We start from the raw sequence: 20698 nt of genomic DNA on the forward strand, positions 1-20698 counted from the left end.
GAAAATCTCAATCAGCTCGTGTAGTAACAGAGCTTCTCTGCTCTGCAGGCCGCAGCCGTTAGAGGACAAGACGATTGTGTACATCTGGGCAGGTGCCTCTGGCTGTGCCATACACACGTTACAAGACTGTATTTCCCATCCTGCCCTGGAAAAGGTTGATTTTATCCACAGGACAGCTCAACGCTCTCCTTAGACATGTGGCCTGGCTCAACCCCAGCTTCCTCCTGTTTATCTGTGTTACGTGATCATCAGAGCCTAGGAAATATGTTCAAACACTGAGGACAACTAAGCAGGGCAAAGAAACCAGACACTCTGCATCCTCAGGAAAAACTTAAACTACAATTTGGTTCGGCAGGGATCATGCATTGCACGCAGCTATGCCTCTTCCACATGCGCTGCATGTCACATCGTCAGAAAAAAAATACTCCACAGCTGCTCATATTCTGGTTTTTTGGGTCCACCTTTCTCAAATAATCCGACAGATCTCCCAGCTGCCCCGAGCCTTTAGAGATCCATTTTTATCTCGCACACGGGCCCCTGGGCCACTCCTAACCCTCCACGGCACAATGGAGGTTCCCTCTTCCAGCTCCTTGAACTTAGAGAGGCTCCCTTTAAATCACTCAGATCTGTGACACGCTTGTCTTGTTCTAATTCAGCAGGAACCAAGGTTGTGTAATTCATCAGCGCAGGCTCAGCTATCTCTGCTAGGTAACAGGGATCTCTAGGGTCAGGAAGGTACTGCATTAATATCCAGGAAACCAAAAAAAAAAAAAAAGAAGCTATAAAAATCAGTGCTGAAGGGAAGGCAGATGACAGCAAAAACAATGCCAGGCACTTACTGCTATCCGTGTCAGGGACGCCTTTACCGCGCTCCATTTGTCCCGTCGTCTGTCTATAATGATGATGAATCCGATGCTGGCAGCCTCCAGGCTGGAAAACAGATTAAACAAGTACGCTGGGTTACAGGAAGGCAGAGCCGTGCCGAGGAACGGCGCTGCAGCAGCACGGAGCCCCCTCCGTGTCACGCTCCCAGCCCATTTTTAAAACGCCAGGTACAGTAGGCAGAGGGGGCTGGCACGGCTTTGCGTGAGCAGGGGAGCCAGCAGATTGCCAACAGAAGGTTAGCAGCCTTCACAAAACATGAATATTTTATCCCTTGTATCTCTCGACTGCCTCGCTACTGGCTGCCAAACCGGCGTGATGCGAACAGTTCAGGATTGCAGCTCGCTTCGTACTGTACGGGAGGGAAAGCACAGACCTTGCTGGCTTTGCAAAACAATCCAAGTGATCAGATCCTCATCCTCTAGCGTAGGCCTTTGTGCCAATCCCCTCTGGTGCACTTGGACAGCTGATAAGTGCACTTCATTCCCAAGAGGTGCAGAATGCACCCTTCCCCCCCAAATAAATGGGGGAGAAAGTGGGAATTTAAGAGACCGGAGTCACATGCCCCTGCTCAGCTCACATGCAGAGAGGAGCTCACTGGGTTGTTTCAGCGTATGGGCTGCAATAGTGGCTGCTGTCCTCCTGGGCCATCCGAGGGACTAAGCTACGGGAGGGATGGAGGTGCTGATCCTCTTGCTGTTTTGTGGCCAAGCACCTGACCCGCTGCTCTGCATTGAGTGGGGGTGCATGGTATCCCTGTGAGGCTACTCCCCTCTCTCTGCTCATGGGACGTGGGGGACACCAGACTAGCGGGGAAGCCCTTGGGCAGAATCACAATGGCTTTAAGGAACAAACCAGACAGGACTGAAGCAAAACAAGGTCACTGCTTAAAACCTAGCTGATAATATGCGACAGTAATTGGCTCAGACGTAGACACCACTCGGGTTTCCACCCCTCCCATCACATAGTCCAACAATTTCTTTTCCTGGGGCAAAGCAAGAGACTGGCATCCTCGCAAGATTTGGCACAGCATGGGCAGCAAGCGTGTCTTCGCACCGACATGCCTCAGCTGTGAGTTGGCCGAACCACCCGTAGGCCATCTGTTACTGGTCTCTTGAGAGCAAAAAGATGACCCTCTCCTCCAAACCCAAATGCTGTAGCATGGTGGCAGGACAGGAGGGGGAGAGGGACTCCACTTGGTCTGTCCTATACAATCCATGTAAAAGCCAGGCAGAGTTTTTGCCCTACTTTGCTCTGAAGAGCATAAATACCACCCCTCTTGCTCCCCTGGGAGTGTGCAGTGCCCCAAAGGGCATCGGGCACGTTCCCTCTGCAGCTCTCTCAAAACCACTGCCAAGCCCCGAAGCATTCAGACCTGGGACCCGGGGGCTGCAGGGCCAGGCAACGTCCTGAGGGGGCACGAGTGAGTATTAACAACACACAATCCAGGAGGAACCCCTGAACTGTGCAACCCCCCCAGAGAATGGCCTTTATCGCTGGCCTCTCGTGAGCTCAAAGGACTGAGAGTTGATACCACAATTAGGCAAAGTTTTTTTCTTTTTTTATATAATGCAATAGACAGCACAAAAATCTATCAAACATAGGGGGGAAAAGTATCTGGTGCCTGTTTCTCAAATGAAGGAGAAATACTTTCCTGATTGCTCCTTGCTAAGGAGTGGCCAAGTTAAAAAAAAAAGACATTGTGGTTTCCAGAGAGATTTACCGCAGCGCTTGGGGGGTAGGAAGTACCACTGACATTCTGGGTGTTGCTGAACTGTTCCTGGAAGAATAAGACATAACCACAAACCTACATACCCAGCCTTCTTAACCTTAACAAAGGTCTTTTGTGATCTTACCAATGCCCTTTTTTTGTTAACCGGGAATGGACACCCCTCTCAAAGTTTGGCAGGCCTGAGAAGTACAGGCAAGTTCTCCATCACCTTCCAGAGGGAAGGCTGGGTGCAGTCTCACTAGACGGGCACTCTTTCATATCAGACGGAGACAGGCAAGGATGTGGTCTGGCGTGCCCTGCCCGCCGGGATGATGGATGCTGTTGCACCACGGGTGGGATGCCAAGAATTGCAGCTCCCCTCCTCACATCTGGCCGGAGCTCTTTGAGCTGAGCGGATTGAAGCTTCCACAACGGAAACGGAGGAGGTTGAAAATGAGCCTGTGGGGAGTTACAGGGGCAATAAAAAAAGGGCTGGGGAAGTCAAAGTACATTCGAGAGCAGGAAGTTTGGAAGCGGTATGTCTTGCACAACAGCAAGACAGGAGGCCCCTCACCAGCACGGGGGAGCTGGGATTGGAGAGACATTGTACAAGTGCAACTGCAGTTCCCTGCTCGGCTTATGGAATGACCTATGAAAATACCATTTCACTACTTCCTCCTCTGCCTGCAGTATATATTTTAAAAAGGAGGTTTTATCTCCTTTATTTGATAGCTCACAAAGAAACACTCATGCATTCCCAAGAAACACCTAGATGCAGTAGTGATGAAATCAATCCACAGAGACAACAAGTGCAATTGCTATATTAATCTTAAACCACTGTCTTTCAGCTTAAAATAAAACAGGCCTCTACTGCATAAGATAAGAATTACTTTTAGTGGCTGGAGTAGTAGGCTATTATGATTTCTGCCACTCGAAGGCACCAGTACAGACTTGCTCATTTACCCAAAGTCCAATTCACTGCAGCCATAAATTGAGCAAACAGCTCTCAGATTCTTTCACGGTACAAGCCGTCGGGGAAGCCATCAGCCGACAACACATTTTAGTCGGTGGTGCTGGTCTGGGCTAAATTCAATCCCTTCACCTAGCCAGTAAACGGGCCATTATTGGTGCACCACTGACCCATCCCACTGACCAAAGCCCTGGCTCGTTAAAGGGAAGCTCATGTGTCCCAACAACTATTTTCAACTTTCCATCTACAAGTATGTCTAAATCAAGCCTCAACTAATGTATGCAGACATTTGATGCTTATGGCGATAAGTGCCATCACAACATAGCACTTACCAAAACCGGCGCCTCCTTGACCGTTCCTTTCAAATGCTGACCCAAGCAGATTCAACCTCCACCTTCGTGGGGCCTAGGTCTTTCTCCATCCAAGTTTTGAAATAAAAGGAGAAATGATCCAATACAAAGAAGTTTCCATGTTCTGCATGCCTCTGGTCTCACTGAGGGAAGGGAGCGCGTGAGACTGGATCACATGGGTATTTACCAGAAAAGGTCAGATTAGGACAACGTTTATTTATGGGTGATTATTGGATGAGAATAATGCCACACTTCCCAGTCAGTCTGATTTATCATGAATTGCGCCACAGCTCTAACTTTACAAGAATCCTATTAATAAAATATTGACATTTTGGCATCTTTTCTGCAGGTCAATGCAAGTAGCAGAAATAAAAAGTAGGGCCTCTCCCTTCAAATAGGTTTATTTTTGAGGTCCTAAGTAAAAGCTAGCCCTATAAAATAGTTTGTTTGGGGTTTTTTTACGTGTTATGTTAAACCAGCATTTAGATGGAATGAAAGAGGCCTTTACCCACTGGATTTCTCTAAATAATCAAAGTTAGGACTCAATCCGAAAAAATATAGAGACAATATATTACTGCCCTCGGCACTAAGCGCTGCGTCCCCAGCTGAACTGCATCTAAGCAGTTTACAGTAAGATTGCTATAAGAGTGTCCTACCTGGATATCCAGAACTAAATCCAGATCCAGTCTAAATCCTTTGAAACCAGAGACTTGTAACAAAGTGGTTGAAAAGCAGACACATTAGCCAAAGTTACCAAATTGCTGAGGTTAGAATAAAGTAGTTTATCCATCAGCCATGCTCAGACTGACAGGAATGGGAGGCAAGGTGGATCTATTCCTAGTCAGCAAATTTATGAAGTAGATAAATTGCCCCATTCACGACTGCTTGATTTCTATAGACAGCTCACAATTATGAAATACTACTGTTACCCATGCAGAAACTCACTAAAGGCTGCCTATGCAAGTGGACCTCGGAGGGAGTTTGGATGCATACGAAATGCAGAATCAGGGTCTCTAATACATATTGGGCGCGTCTACAGGTCACCCTACGGCGACATAGTGGCATGCTACATCACTGTACGGCGTGCTACAGTGACATGACAATCACATGGGTCTACACGTGGTCGCCAGCTATGTCGCAGTAGTGGCATGCTCCCCCAGTATAGTATGCCGTTACGGCGACACAGCAGCAAAATCTAACTGTGCACTGCACGCGCAGTGCAGTAACCACCAGTACTGCGCTGTGCTTTACTACTTCCAAAAGGCAACGTCACCGTACAATGATGTATAGACACACCCATTAGTAAGGAAACTGCTAGGCATCTAATATCAGATAGCCATGATTAGTATCTGCTTTTGAAACAGCGGGAAGAAAAAGGAAAAAAAACAGAGTCAAAAGCAACAAAAAACACAATGTACGATTTAAGCAAACGAACAACAAGGGAAACAATTTGATCACGAACATGAACACTACGTGCAGAAAAGAACATTCAGGCTAGGAAAAGTAAAGTGATTTTCTCTCGAAATAACTATGGCCAAGAATGGCCCTGGGAGATGGGGAGCAATGAACGCCAGCCTGTAAATATTTGCTTCTTAGCTGCTATTGTTGGTCTTGAAGAAGGAAACGCCAACCCATTTCACTTGAAAGACAGCCAAAGAAATGAAGAATTGTTTTGTAATAGATTGACTCAGCTTTAAATATGAGAGCGAGAGAGTAAGATGCCTTAATGTGGAAGGCTGCACAATTCAACTCACAGTTCCTCCCCGCTTCCAGGAATGAGCAGTTTACTATGAATCTCCCATCAAGCCATCAACTATCATATGTTCCACTCCGGCTTAGCTCCACCCACTCATCCCCTCTGCTCCCTGTTTCTTCTCAATCCTGGGAATAAGTAAACCCATGAATGTCCTCTCCCAGACCTCAGGCCACAGGGCAGAGAGGCTCAAGCAGGACTATGGTGGTGCATTCCCTCCCTCCTACGCTCCAGCCCTTTGCATGGCCGCATGGCCGACTTCGGGTGCCCACGTTCTGCATGGGCCACGGGTGACCCACAAAAGACTGATTCCCATATTAGTTAAGCAGAACAGTTGCTTAAATCTGAATTCTCTTTGTGTTTTTTCCTCCCATTATTTTCCATGGCTGCTCTATCCCAAGAAAACAAGCAGGGCATTTGGCTAGTTACACCTCAGGTGTGTGCACACGAATGCACGGAGCCTGGGAAACAAGCAGGGAGAACTGGAAATCCTTGCACAATCACAGAACGATGACATGATCGGCATTACAGAGATCTGGTGGGAGCTCACATGACGGGAGCACTTACGGATGGGTCTAAACTGTTCAGGCCGGACAGGCAGGGGAGAAGAGGAGCAGGAGCTGATCTTCATGTAAAAGACCTGTAAGATTGCTCAGCGCTCCAGTATGAAACTGGGGATGGGCCTGTTGGGAGTCTCTTGGTTAGGGTCACCGGGGGAGAGCAAGGGGTGATGCCATGGTCGGTGTGTGCTACAGACCACCAAGTGAGCAGAAATGAGAAGCCAGGCCACAAAGCGTTCAGCTGTATTGTTGAATGTGCCATGGTCTTGCAACTATGGACTTGCTGCATCCAAAAATAAAGGGGGAGACGAAGGGGAGAAGACAAGTAAAACAGCAAGATCCAGGAAGCAGCAGGAGAAAGGGACTATAAGCACCTGTGATACAGGAAACGCAGAGCAGTTCAGCAAAGCAGCTAAGAACAAAACAGCATGGGACAAAATATGAACTAGCAGCTGCCTAGCATTAGGCCATCAGGGCAGACAAGGTAAAGCAATGGGATGTGGTCAAGGCTGAGAAAGCTACTCATGGGAACACAGTCCTTTAAACCTTTCCTGCCACAGACTGACATATGGGACACAGTGAGGAAGGCAGGTCTGGACACCACAGGGGAGTCTCAAGTCATACTGGAAAAGGCAAGTGGGGAGGAGCGTGGGTCTATGCATTCACCTGGTGCAATGCTACCCCTTCGTTTGACCTTGGCATACAGGGTGATCCTGCCCGTCTTCAGCCAGATGGCACAGTGGCGCTTGTATTTCTTGTTTTCAGTTAGACAGGGCTGATTTAGGGCCTAAATTTAGCTGGGGGAACAGAGTTAGTGTCAGCAAACGATCCTGTTTCAGTGTAGCACACAAAAATAGAACCTATGCCAAGGACTAAGTGTTACTTGGCCCTGAGTGACAATGGCAGGACATCAGGACTGGGGGCAAGAAAAGGAGACATCGATATGGGCAGAGGTACAGTGAAGAGAGATACTCACAGACAGGGCGTTACAAAGAGCTCACTGCATTTTCTTAATATTGTTCCCTTCACATATTGCTACACTATATTACTACTATTCACTATATTACTACGGAGCACACTGGGCAGACCTCAGGTCCTGGCAAGGAGAGCTCTGCAGCAAACTGTACGGGGTAGGTAGATATCAAACTTGTCTCCAAAGCGAATGTAGACACATTTAGCCCTGTGACGCCTAGAGCGGGGCTGTGTGAGAGTTTCTGCTTTTTGCAACATGCTAGATTAGCTGTGGCGCTTCAGTCCTGAGGTGTGAACTCTGTTTCAGGAGACTCCAACAGAAGTCAAGTTTAATGAGCCATCAGGCAAGGAGGAAGGCCCATCTGCGTACTTAAGCAATTGCTCGATAGGGCTCAGAAGGGAAAAGATTCCTGGTGTGGACTGAAATGGGTAAGAAGCCACTGTGTATTGTAGGCTATGCATGCACCTCTCCTCGGCGTAGGACTCTTGTTCCCCTAGCAGTAGCTGGACCTCACATATAGGAGGTAATGAGCCTTGTAAAGCCTGGGTTGGTAGAGCAGGTCTTTCATTTGTAACGGTAGAGGCTTGCGCTTTAAGATCTCGAAGTCTCCAGCTCAATTCCTGGTGTTACATAGGTAATAGCTAATGAAGTAACTACTCAGAAGTCTGTAAGATGAGTCCATTATTTATACCATTCAATGTACATCTATCTTTTGTACGTGCTGTGCATGGCACCCATGACAGAAGTACAGTGATGCACATGCCAGAGGAAGCACATGTTTTACAGGAACAGTTATACTGATTCCCTGATTGGAAGGAATTACTCATTTTACTTTGCTGAGTGCAGACCTCTGTGCAACGAACCCCTGGCTGCTACCTCCTGCTGCAGGATGGCAGGTCTGTCTGGGAGTTGGACCAATCTGTCTTACTTTCTGCTCCGTGTGCAACGGCATATTTCTATGCCAAGTCTTTCAATCAGCAGAACCTGCTTCTTTTCAGCATGCTCTTTGGTCTGGGTGACTGATGGTGGTGGCTTCAGTAATTCCCCACAATCTCCTTGTCCCTGACCACCTTGTTTTCTCCCTAGATGTCTCCATTTGCTTTGGGAGTAGGACAAAGTGGGACCTATTACTCGTGATACATCCATTGCAACACTACTATTGTGCATGTATCTATCCTGTATGCTTACAATGGTGAATGAGACATTACAGCCTCGGTGGGGTTAGAGCAGCGGTGGGCAAATGCGGCCCGGGGGCCGGATGCAACCCACCAAGCCATTCTAGCTGGCCTGCGGGACCCCCTAAAAAATTTAGAAAATTAATGTTTTTCTGCCCCTGGCTGCCTGTCATGCAGCCCTCGATGGCTTGCTAAAACTCAGTAAGCAGCCCTCCACCCAAAATAATTGCCTGCCCCTGGGTTAGAGGGAAAGACAATTGCTCTGCATACAGATTAGCAAACTGAAGATGCACAAGGCTCTGTCAAACACAAAACCGAAGCACCACCCCACCCTTCTCAGCTCCCAGCCTGTATTATTGGGCCAGATATCAACCATCCAACAGTGCAGTTGAGACACTTCCCATGCTACACAGATACCCAGTCTCAGTGTCTTGTGTACTCAGCATCCCTGTGCTTCAAAATGGTGCTGGGGATCTTTAACTAAAAGAACTGGGGAACCAAGCAGTGACTGGAGAGAAATGGGGGTTGCTCCTTCCAAAAACATCAGAGACCAACCAAATTCCTTAAGCTGCTTTCATTGTGCTCTTTTCTACACAGTGGTTTGGAGGCCAATGGCCAAAATACTGGCTGAGAAGCAGGATATAGGGGTTCAAGTCCCAGCTCTGTCACTTAGACCTGGTTCCATCACCTTTGCTCGTTGTAAGTAGTTAGCAGCTTACTTCACGAGGGGAAGGATCAGTGAGAGAGCAGGCAGTGCCAGATGCTATGGGCAAGGCTGGCAGAAACTTTAGCTCATGGGAAAGTAGGGCTGAAAGGGACCTCACAAGGTCATCTCTTCCAGCCACCTGCTCAAGGCAGGATTGTTCCTGACTAAACCATCCCAGCTAAGTATCTGTTCAACTTGCTCTTGATAACTTCCAGGGATGAGCACACTGTTGACTCCTAGTCAGCTCATGGCCCACTGTAACCCCCAGGTCCTTCTCTGCAGTACTGAAGCCTATCAATCATTTCCCAGTCTGTATTTGTGCATGCAATTTTTCCATCTCAAGTGCAGGATTTTGCACGTGTCCTTGTTGCATCTTATCTGATTGATCTTGGCCCTTGCTGTGCCTCCGTTACCCCACCCGTGAGACTGGGGTAACATAACTCCCCTGCCTCAAAGGGTTAATTCATTGATGTGTATGCATTGCTTTGAGATCTCGAAGTATAAATGCACAAACTAGATGCTCTGCAGAAAGGTACAGTGTGAACTTAGCTTAGCAAATATTGCATGGTAACTCCTGCAAGGAAAGAAAGCAGGATACATGACCTTGCATTTACCACAGAGTAAGAGTGTACACACAGGTAGTTACTGCAGAATAAGTAATACACAGCAAGCTCACACTCTGTTATCTTAGCTGGCAGTAACTAGCCAACCTGCCCAAAATCTCAGATGAGCACTAGTAGAATACGTCTACAACACTCCCACCCAAGGACTATATTCTTTTCTCCTTGCCACTGCTCTGAACACATCAAACCTAGAAATGAGATGGTGAAACTTTCCTGAGGGTTGTCCCCACCACTGCTCCTGAGCACATCAGAAGCTGAGACCTTGGGAGCGGTAGTGAGGAGCGCCGTCATTCCTAGGCTTGGCCCATGTGAAGGGAGCAGGTGGACTGGGTGGGGTTAAAGATGGCATCATCAGGAGTGCTGGGGAAGTGGTGTAGACATTGCCCAAACAAGCAAAGGAAAACCATTGCAAGCGTAACCTCTTCCCTTTTATCATCACTATTAGTGAGTGGAGATACTTCGGTTAAATCATGACCGTGCTGCGAAACACACAGTGGTAAACAGCGTGTGGGTACTTCTCTGCTGGAGTCATTCTGTAGACAGTCACGTTCCCCATTTGATAACATGCAGTAGACGAGGTCTCTTTCTGCAAACAGATGGCCCACGGACAGAGTCAAACAATGGAGCTGTTAGATACCCTGCGTGGCTCTTGTCAGCTGTTCTGGCACTCCCAACTCTGGGTACAGGAGCTGGAAAACTTGTCCTAGGACTTGAAGAAGCCACATTTTTCTCTTGTTCCCCTCCCAGCCGCTTTTGTGCACAAGACCACAGCAAATAAGAAACCTGCATTTCTTCCTCAGCCCTGCTTCTGGCTGACACACATGGTCACAGTCCAAGGATAGGGTGAGGAGAAAGGAAAAATGTGACACTCCCCCAATTTTTTTGGGTGGGGGGGAGGTAACAAAAAGTAATTCAACTACCATGTTTTAGTGCCTTGGCATCATTTCTTCAGGAACGTGAACTTGTTTTGTTGGCTTAGTGTGGCTTCTGGCTGGCGGACAGGGAAAACATCCTGATGCTGGAAACCCTCCCAGTGAACAAAGCAGCAGCAAATATGTCGCTCTGGCTGGAAGATGGGGTCGGTGGATCTCAGCTGTCTTTCTGTGACTCACTGTTTCATACAGCCCATTGATCTCCCCCCAGTGCCACCCTTCATGTCACAAAACAGCTCAATATAGTTATATTGAACTAAGATCCTACAGCCACACCAGCCATGGTATAATATTCCACTGAAAACACTGACCAGCTTCTTATGGACTTGGTGGTCCATGGACCAGAGAACATCCTCCATCTCCGCTCCCCAGCTCCCCACTTATGAGTGAGAGACCATCATTTTGCCACTCATCTCCTTTTTGGGTGAGAGATGCATTTATTGTGAGGCCTAGACACTCCACTTCAACACTACCAGGTCTCACACTCCATCCCTCCGTAGCACAGACAAAAGGCTGGTCACAGTGATAGCTCTAGTCAGTGGGGCTCGCTATGGTCCAGTACATTGCTTCGCCTCCTCTCTTCAACAACCCAAAGAGTGCACTGTGCTACTGAACAAGGCTGAATTGTTAGGGCTGTCCTCGGTCTATTATTTCACATGGCTGCTGCTTGACACTGGAGAGCACTGGTCAAGAAAAATCAAAGCACTCAAGTTATATTATCATCTAAGGTGGAGACTGCCAGGCTCCAGTCAATGCTTGCTGAAGTTGTCAAGGCATCTTTCTCCTGACTTCAACTGACTTTGGAGCAGGCCTGTGGAAAAAAGACACAACTAGGTGGGCTTGTACTAAGAGCGTAGCACTAAGCTTTCCTAAAGAGATCTTATTTTTTTGTCTGAACATGGTGGCACAATAAATGCCCCAAACAGGGGCAGACCATCAGCTGGTGACAGACTGTCACAGTTCTGCTGACTTCAAGGGAGCTGTGACCATTTACAGCTGTCAAGAACCCATCTCCTGCTCCAAAGTTTGGGGATCTGCCTCTCAAACTTATTCGCTTTGGCATTAGCTACAGAGCAGTTGGGACAAGGCAAACTAGGACCTCTAAGTTCACACAGGATGGCATCAATTTTGTTTGATAAGAGGCTTCACAAATCCCCTCCGGCAGTATTCTCACCCCTCCAAGTGCCGCTGACTGCCAGGTTCCTCCGTGACACACAGCAGCATCCGACACCTCTGATATTTGGGGCATCAGGTGGGACAAACGTGGCTGTCTTCTGGCAGGCTATGCTCCCCTCCTCTACAAAACTTGGAAGCCAAGATCCACAAAACAGATTTGTTTGCTGAGATTTGAAAGAGCTGCATTGAATAAATATTCAACCAAACACACTTTTGTAGTCAAAGCCTGAGAATGCCCCTCCCAGGGAGCTGCAGACCTATATTCTCAGTGTCCTTGAAGTGCTAACAGCCAGTTCAAATTTAATTCTTTGCCCTGAGGATCTCTAATGAGGCCTTGCTCTAGCCCACGGAGCTATATAAGTACAACTCTCCTCCATTTTATGGGTGGAAAAGCGGAGGCATGGAGAGATCACATAGTTGTCAAAGGCTGAACAGCCAGTCAACACCAGGCTTCTCCTGTCCTACTCACCAGGTACTGGTTTCTTCCCAAGGTCAGCCAGTCCTGATGGAGAAATGCACACACTACCCAGGCCTCCCACAGTGAAAAGCCACTACCTAGTACTGGTGGACAATACAGGAGGCAGCCTGAATTTAGTCTGTAAGACCTGGCTCCTCATACCTGGCTGAGATGTGGAGACATGGGGCCTTTCACCTCCAGGCCAGGTGGAGAGCTCCCCTCACCTCTCCTTCTTACAGCTTTGTGGGAATCCTGTACCTCCACTTGCCTTTTGAGGTGGGGGCTCTCCAGGGAAGAGACCCTGAAGTGGGAAGTGCTGGTGACTGCAGGGGATTTTCTGGAGCTCCTGGTTTCCTGTCACTAAATAGAACAGCAGGGTCTAATCGATGGGAAAAGTTCCCCAGCCAAAAGCACACTGCATGGAAGTCCCCCTTGCAAAAAGGAACAGGACCCAAGTATGAGTCTGTTCTCCACCACCAACCTCCTGGGTGTCCTTGGACAAGTCACATAGCCTCATTGTGCTTCAGTTCCCTGCAGGCATAACTGTACTTCCCTGCATTGAAGGGTGGGTTATGAGGATCAGTGGTCGTTATGCTCTCAGGTGTCACGGTACTCGGGAGACTGTAGAAGTCCTTTAGCTACCTGTGCAAGGGTCTGTTCCAGGACAAGATCTTTCTGCTACATCCGTTCACTTGCTGTGCCCAGGGTCCAAAGCAGTGACATTATACACATAATCACCCTACAACTGCTTAGCTCCAATGATATTCTGCTCCACCTCTTGCTGCTGTTCAAGTCCAGCCAACCAAGCTCTCTCTCTCTCTGCACTCCTGACAGGTTAGGGCTAAAATACCTCATCCAGGTTACCTGGCAATGTCCCTGTTCTGTGCAGATGGAATTCACCCCTACGCATAAGACATGACACTTAGGCCTTCAGCTTTTTGTTTGCACAGGGCTGGATGACATTGTTCTGCAGGGCTGTTGCCTGCAATCTCTCACAAGCTCCAATGTGCTGACTGCAATCCAGTGAAATAATGGTGTAGCTCTGATGGTCCAAGGAACGTGCAGAAAGGAAGATGAGGTGAGGTCATGTCTTCTCCTGGGTCAACTTTATAGAAGGGAAAGATGTTAGACAAGCTTTGGGGCACAAAGTGCCCTTCCTGCTTCTTTTTCAGATCTGAGGAAGAGCATTTTGTGCTTGAAAGCTTGTCTAACATCTCTTCCAAGTACACAGCTGGTTCAGTACAAAATATGAGTTGACACCGTGCAAATCCCCGAATGCAATAACAAGCAGCGAGCCAATGGAGAAAGCAAAAGCTCAGAGAAATGACAGACTTTTGTGTGCTGGCTCACCTGGGAATGCTGGTTAAATATGTCACCACATTCAGAAAGTCCTCGTCAGGTATCTCGCTGAACCCTGCATACTCTGGGAAGGTGATGATGGGTGCCCCGTCCTTCCCTCTTCCTCCTGAAAATGAGAGATTGCCAAGAGGTCAAAAGGAGGTTTTATGCCATAGGAGCAGAGAACTGGCAAACACCTACCATGCCACGAAGCGTGGACACACTCCTCACCGAGATGCTGTCTGACCCAACAGATACCATACTAGACAGTGATGAAGGAGGCCTGGGATGCAATATTTACCCAGATTTACCTCCGCTGAGAATCTGACCCTTGGGTTCTCTTCCCAAATCTACCACTGACTTGCTGTGTGATTTGAACCTGGTCGAGTCCTTTCCCTTTCTCAACTGACCATTTGTGGTAACACTTTATTATGCCTTTGGGATCTGCCAGTACCTGTGATCTGACCTGGGGACCAAGTGGTTTTGGGGCAGAGGCCAAGTCTCCCTATGTATGATACATCACTTCACACAAAGCAACCCTGATCCTCACTAGGCCTCCGAGCACCGTGGAAATAGAAGTACTAAAACTATGAATACTCATGAACAAGGAATAACACGACCCCAGAAGCAAGCTGCCCCTGAGGCTTTAGTTCACAAAAATACACCCAAAGAGGGGAGTTGTAGCCACACCGATGGACATTGCTATCTTGTTATCCTCTTATTATACTAAATTGCTCTGTCATCCAGGCAAGAGAGCTCCATCCTACGCACAGGATGAGCTCCACTCCCTACCGAGTTACATGAAGGTGCTTTGCTGGATTCTCACTGGGAACCTCGGCACCAAACTCCAGGCTTGGCCCTCTGCCAGGATTTAAATGGAGAGGCAACCTGGGTGGCTAAGGCTTCTCTCAGGTTACCTGTTATGACAACAGCCAAAAGCCACTAAGTTTAAAAAGGCATACAAAAAACTAGAACTCTTGGTTCCAAAATGATACCTTTTATTAGACCAACTGGAAAATGGCAGGAAATTTGTCCTTTTCTGCAAGCTCTCGGGATCAAAGCTTGCAGAAAAGGACAATTTTCCTGCCATTTTCCAGTTGGTCTAATAAAAGGTATCATTTTGGAACCAAGAGTTCTAGTTTTTTGTATGCCTTTTTGTCTCAGACCAACACGGCTACCAAGTACACCCCTGAAACTAAGTATAAAAGTAACTTGGCAACTAGGCACTTCAATAGCCTAGTGTCCACAATGCAAAAATCTCCAGTTTAACCCCCAAATCAGGTGTCCCCGTGATTAGTGCTTGCTGTACTCCCCACCACGCTGTCTGGTAGCCGCCCCTGCTCCCCGCCACTCTCACCATCTCCTAAGGTGGTCCTGCAACCCCACTTGAGACTAGGGGCCAGAGCCTGAGCTCGTGTACACCAAAATATCCGTCCTCTCCCATGGCAGTAGGCTCGTGCACACCACCTGAGAATCAGGTTCCTCTTAACCTGAGATAATACTGAAGTAGAAAGTGATTCAGTTTAACCACACACCTCGGTGGCCCTCCTGATCCCCAGCTGGCCCAGTTTCTCGCCTCTTTGATATGTTTCCCGGAGACCTGCAAAAGGGCCATTTTTCAGCTGAGATGCCTGGCAAAGCAGAGGCTTTATTTGGACATTTTTAAATCGTTGACACCTTTAGCGCTCTTCTAAAAATATCAGACTATTTTAGTTACAGACGGAAAAGGCCAATGGCATGAAAACACCCAGGACTGTCTCCCTGCCAGGGGCTAGACAGTTCCAGAGAGCTTCAAACCAAGTCCCAAACAGAAGCAAAGAAACTCCAATCATCATCAGTGCTGCACTGAATTGACTATGAAATAAATCTTGTGTGTTAAAATAAATAAATCTAATTTATTTATTAAATAAATCTGACTCTGTCTTAACTATGGGGGAGGGCAAATGCCAACTCCTGGCTGGGGGCTGGTCTAATCCAATCTGTCGACAGGCTGCAGTGGACTGGAATCACCGCAAATCAGACAGAATTCACCTCTACTGTTGCTGCACTACTTTATCTCTACCGTCCCAACGCTGCAGAGAGCATTCAAATCCTTGGATGGTTAGTTTCAGAAAAGATATTTAGTGCCATCTCGTGGGAAAGAAGGGCAGTGCCATAGGAAATGAAATGCAAGTCCAGTTTAGTGCACACACGCAGACGTCTTTGCATCCTTTCATTCTCACCTTCCTCCCATGCTTTCACCCCTCTCTGTTTCAAGCAGTCTCTGCAGCACACCCAGCCCCTCCATCATGCCAGCAACTATACACCCTTCACCCCTTCCTGCCACCCTGCATGCACCGTTCTGGCTTGGAAGGGAAGAGTAGTGCTCTCCCTCCCTTGCTCCTCTTTCCCCAACCGTGGAGCAGGCAAAGCGGTGCTACTCAGCTCCTGCTGCTCTCATGCAATAGTTCGAAGAGTGAGATTCGACACAGCCTTCGAGCTGTGAGGGCTGAAAGCCCAACTGGTGTCAGGATGGACCTCGATCGGTTTGTGGAAGGGATAATCTGAGAACAGAGATTGCAGCTGATGGCTTAGGTGGAAGTCCCCTTTGTTTCGGGATGTAATGCAGGAATTCACGAACACCTCACCTGGTGGATCCCAAAATTGGAGGCAGCTACAAAACCGGTCTCAACAAGGACAGCAAAAAAGTCTTTTAAAGCAAAAAAGTCTTTTTAATTCCCCCCTCCAAAAAAAAAAAAAAAAAAGCAATAGGACTGTGCCTGCTGATGCCTCCAATTTGAAGGATTCCTGAGGTCAGCAATATTTGGAGAATACTTCGAAGATGGAAAGGCCTCGGCCAGTCCCATGCACTGAAATCTGTGAGACTGCACGGATGTAGCTGAGGGCAGGTTTGGGACTGGAAAGGATGATCGTGACGGGAAGCTCATAACCCCCGAAACGTGACATCACACCTAATAACGGCAACACATGAGGAACGACATGGTCCCATCCCCGCCCCGGCCTGCAGCAGTGACAGTAGCTGGGGATTCAGGCTGCAAGGAAAAATCTTGCTGTCAGTTTGGTTAACGAGGTAATGACAGGGGAGGGAAGCTCATTATGTACAAGCAGAGCTTGAAAGTGCTGCTGTGCTCCTGCCAGAGGATTTCCAGGCTTTTCAAAATGCCAGGGCTGTCAATGTCTTTCTTTTTATACAAAACTAGGATTTGCCGCAGTCTTTGCTGTATTCAGATCTCTATGCAAATTTCTGCAGACTGTGAGCTGGCGAATGACAGCCCTTGGGGGAAGCCACCCTCGCCATCCGGGCAGTCACAGCCAGGCTTTTTCCAACTGCTTAAATTACTTTAATTGGCTCCTGAGGGTACTAGCAGGGCAAGGGATACACATTATAAACCAATGGGGACAGCAGGGCCAAACCCTGCAGTCCTTAGGCAAAATTCCCGTGGAGATTTCCAGACAAAAGGACTAAATATGAGGAAAGGAGAAGGGGCAGCTTATTGGTAAGGTAACTGGAAGAGGAGGAAGAGGGGAACTGAAAAGGGCAGTTTAAGGAGAGACTGAGAGGAGGAAAGGGGTGGGGAGGAGCATGCAGCAGTGAAAGAGTGAGAGGTGTCGTCCCAAATGCGAGGGGAGCGTGGATAAGGCATGAAGTCAACGGGGAGAGGAAAAGAGAGGTCCGCTGGAGCCTTGTGTGATTATGGCATGCTGGTCTCCGTGGCCAGCATCGCCTCTGGCCTCCTTTTCTCCCCAGCCTAATGACCAGGTGCCCAGGGCCATGTGAAGGGTCTTGGAGACCCTTGAGGTGTTGCTGGGGGGCCTTTGCATATTTAATCATTTGCCCGCCGTGGCGGCGACCCTGCTCAATCATGCCTGCAGGCAAGTTTGCGGTATTTCAGCTTGGGCACATCCACGTGCTCCTGCTTGGCCAGGCTCTTCGCTTTGCACCCTGCACGGGAGAACATTACACATGCCTTGTCTCAGCACCGGCTCATGTGTGTTAGGGCCCAGAGCCCGGTCTTGTGCTTATGCCTTACAACAGCACTGCAGACGCCCACTTACATCCAAGGTGGCTTTCAGCTCGAATGAATCTGGAGCCAGCCTACAATTCACACCTCTGGAGCTGTGGAAAGATGCCTTAGTCACTCGTCCCAAGGCAGCTATCGCCATGGACTCAGGAACTAAAGAGCAAGAGGAGCGAGATGGGTGTGAGGAGCTATGATTCAGGATGTGGGAATGTCTCACGTGCCCTCGCTGCACTGGTGTAAATCAGACACTACGTATTTATAGGAACAAATGCCCTGTCTGTGTTTCTAGGAATAGGAAATAAAAAGAGCACTTAAAACCTAATCGACAAGCACCGCATGCTGTTTAGTTTTTATCGTTAAACAGAACTTTATCCAATGTCACTTCGGTTTCAATTTCAGGCTCGCATGCATTTCAGGTGCACTGATGTGGAAGGTTTATTTGCTTTAAATAGTTTTTCCTTTGTAATGAGAAAAAGGAAAAAAAGTTACAAGGACATTTCTACCGATATAAAACATTGTTAAATCTCCGTTCTGCAATGTAAGCTTGCGGCAGCATTTCACCTGACTGTGTCCCTGAATGGTTCTGAGTTTAAACCACGTGTTTTAACTTGAGAACTAAGAGATGCTACAAAAGATCATTCTCCTTAACACATGTCCCAGAAATCAGTGCCTGCTCCTTTTCTCCTTCTGTCCTCTCTAAAAGCCATCAAACTTGCTGCAATTAGCCACCTATCTCTATTTTAGGAACTAATCCTGCTTCCACTGCAAAGAAGACTGCTGCAGTTTACTTCAATGGGGGCAGGATCTGGCCCTTCACTGGGTCTCTGATAAAAAATAAGCTCTGCTAACGTACTTTGTGACAGTTTGCTTCAAATATTCATGCTTTAGTCATGGAATCGGTTGGTGCTGACGCTGGCAGATCAGGCTCCTTTCTGACAATGCAATTATAAATAATTATAGGGAGAAACTGCAGATAAAATAGAAAGGGACAGCAATGCTCTCTTCTAAGGACACGTTTATTTATTAATCCGTCAGCAATGTCAGGAGCAGGACTTTGCTAAGGGCCCCTATTCTAATGCATGCCCGCTTTTGCCTAAGAATAGCAGCATTCTAGCAGTCCCAGATTTTAATGTAATTTGGCTTTAAACCCTGGAAGAAACATTACTTATGTGTAATCAACTGCAACTGTGTAGGTTCTGCCGCTGCTCCTGCAATCACATAAGGAGATGGTTATTTCTGAAAAGGGGGCATGGAAAGCAGCAGTTCATAATTAGAATCTAATCATGGGAACCTGGTTTCCCACGCACATGGCGGGGCCAGCTCTTGGACACCTAAAGGCAGTGGTTTTCAACCTGTAGCTCACAGACGCCTGGGGTTTGCAGACTATGTCTAAGGGTGCAGGAAAGATGACTATGACCAATCAAAAGTATGTGAATACCCACACTTAAAATCCAAAGTGGTCCACACCTCCATTCAAAATTTCCAAAGAGGTCTGTAAGTGAAAAAAATGTTGAAAACCACAGACCTAAGGTACAACTAGTTGCAGGAAGCAGGAGGGGGGATTCAGTAGGTATTGTTCTTCTCTCGGACAGCACCCTGTAGTCCCGCAGTCTGCTGGCCTCTTCTATGACGGAAACATCCCAGACAGGCTTGGAGTGTACGCCGGGTTTTGGCATAGGCAGCACAAACTCTGTTAATCTAGTTTACAGAGCCAGAGCAGATTTCTGCGTCCACGGGCTCCAGTAACCACACTCCCTTTGCGTTTACTGCACCACAGCGAATACTTCATGGTGATGAGAGCGTGATGATCAGTCAATGGATAACTCCTACCTTGTGCTCAGAGACCAAAGGAGGCCGTTTGGGTGGGGGTGGTGGTAAAGTGCATTAATAGACCCAGTACTGTCAGACCTTTGGTTCAGATGGCTGAGCAATGGCACAGAGGCCAGCTGAGTGGCCCACAAAGAGTCTGGATCAGAGAGGAGGATAGACATTTGGAGTCCCAGTCCTCTGCTCTAACTCTCTACTCTTTTAGAAAAGGATGCCCTTTGTGCTTTGTTATCAATTGCTAAAGGGAAAGCAATGCACAGCCAAAAAGTCGCCCTCATACCGAATAGAGATGTGCCACCCAGAAAGGAGCTTGACACATTACTACTTCAAACCAAACTATCTTCCTTCACCACAGCTGTGCAGGAGAGCTCTGGAGGAAATGGTCAGGAAGGGTTTTTGCCAGAAGGGAAAGACTGTAAGCACAAAAGGTTATTCTTGGCACCCAAGCTGGGAAGGTGACAGAAGTCTTAGAAGTCAGAGAAGGACATGGCAGGAGGGCTTGACATTTCAGAGTCAGCAGTCGGATGCGCTGACAGTAATTTGGGAGGCAGGGATGCCTGATTTCACTAAGGTACCATCCCGACCGCAGCCAAAACCACAAGCTCCAAAGCATCTTAGGCAGGCTGTCCCTGCTGGCATGCCCTGGCTGGCAGCGCTTGTTCATGTTGCCCTCTCATGGCTGCAGTTATGAAAAGGCCATATCGCAGTTTGCATAACTCAGTGCGGCTGCAGCAACTTTGATGGAGAGACCAATTTACAGGAAGCTGAGGAGTTGAGTCCTTCATTGCGATACAAGTACAGGCAATGCAGAGGTTCTCTATTAGTGCAAGTCCTGATGGGCTGTCAGCCATGGAGTCGGAGCACCACAGCATCCGGGACCAGGAAATATCGTAGCCCTCAGGAGTCTTGAGTTTTCCATTCCAGAAGTAGTCAAAGGCTGAATTGCTGAACCATTTGTGGTTCCCCACTCACTAATGAAAAGCAGCCCCCTGCTAGGAAAAATGGGTGGAGCTGCTCAAATAGCAACTGAGGTTGCAATGAAGTGAGAACTGCTTGAGCAGCAGAAAGGGGAAGAGCTCTCAGACCTGTTTTCACTGGATGAAAAAATTCCTGATGAGCAGGAAGCTTTCATATATGGAAATCTGGCCATTGGTAGGTGCCAACCAGTGACCCTGGGAGCCTCATTTTGCATCAGACATTTTAATTTCTACTTGGCTGCCTAAGTGCTGATCCCTCATGGCTG

The 20698-nt window shown here is 47.9% G+C and overlaps 1 protein-coding gene across 10 annotated transcripts in view; it reads right to left on the bottom strand.

Annotated features, from left to right (window-relative positions):
- The window catches only part of MCF2L2 (MCF.2 cell line derived transforming sequence-like 2), a 261747-nt gene that overhangs the window by 166785 nt on the left and 74264 nt on the right, over window positions 1–20698 (bottom strand). For all 10 annotated transcript variants that reach the window (XM_059731182.1, XM_059731185.1, XM_059731181.1 and 7 more), the window contains 2 exons: window positions 13619–13733; window positions 840–930 (listed from right to left, as the gene is read on the bottom strand). In XM_059731182.1, the coding sequence (XP_059587165.1) occupies window positions 840–930; window positions 13619–13733 (206 nt within the window). The remainder of the gene's footprint in view (window positions 1–839; window positions 931–13618; window positions 13734–20698) is intronic.

This window comes from Alligator mississippiensis, chromosome 7 (genome assembly GCF_030867095.1).
Source record: "Alligator mississippiensis isolate rAllMis1 chromosome 7, rAllMis1, whole genome shotgun sequence".
Classification (NCBI taxonomy): Eukaryota; Metazoa; Chordata; order Crocodylia; family Alligatoridae; genus Alligator; species Alligator mississippiensis.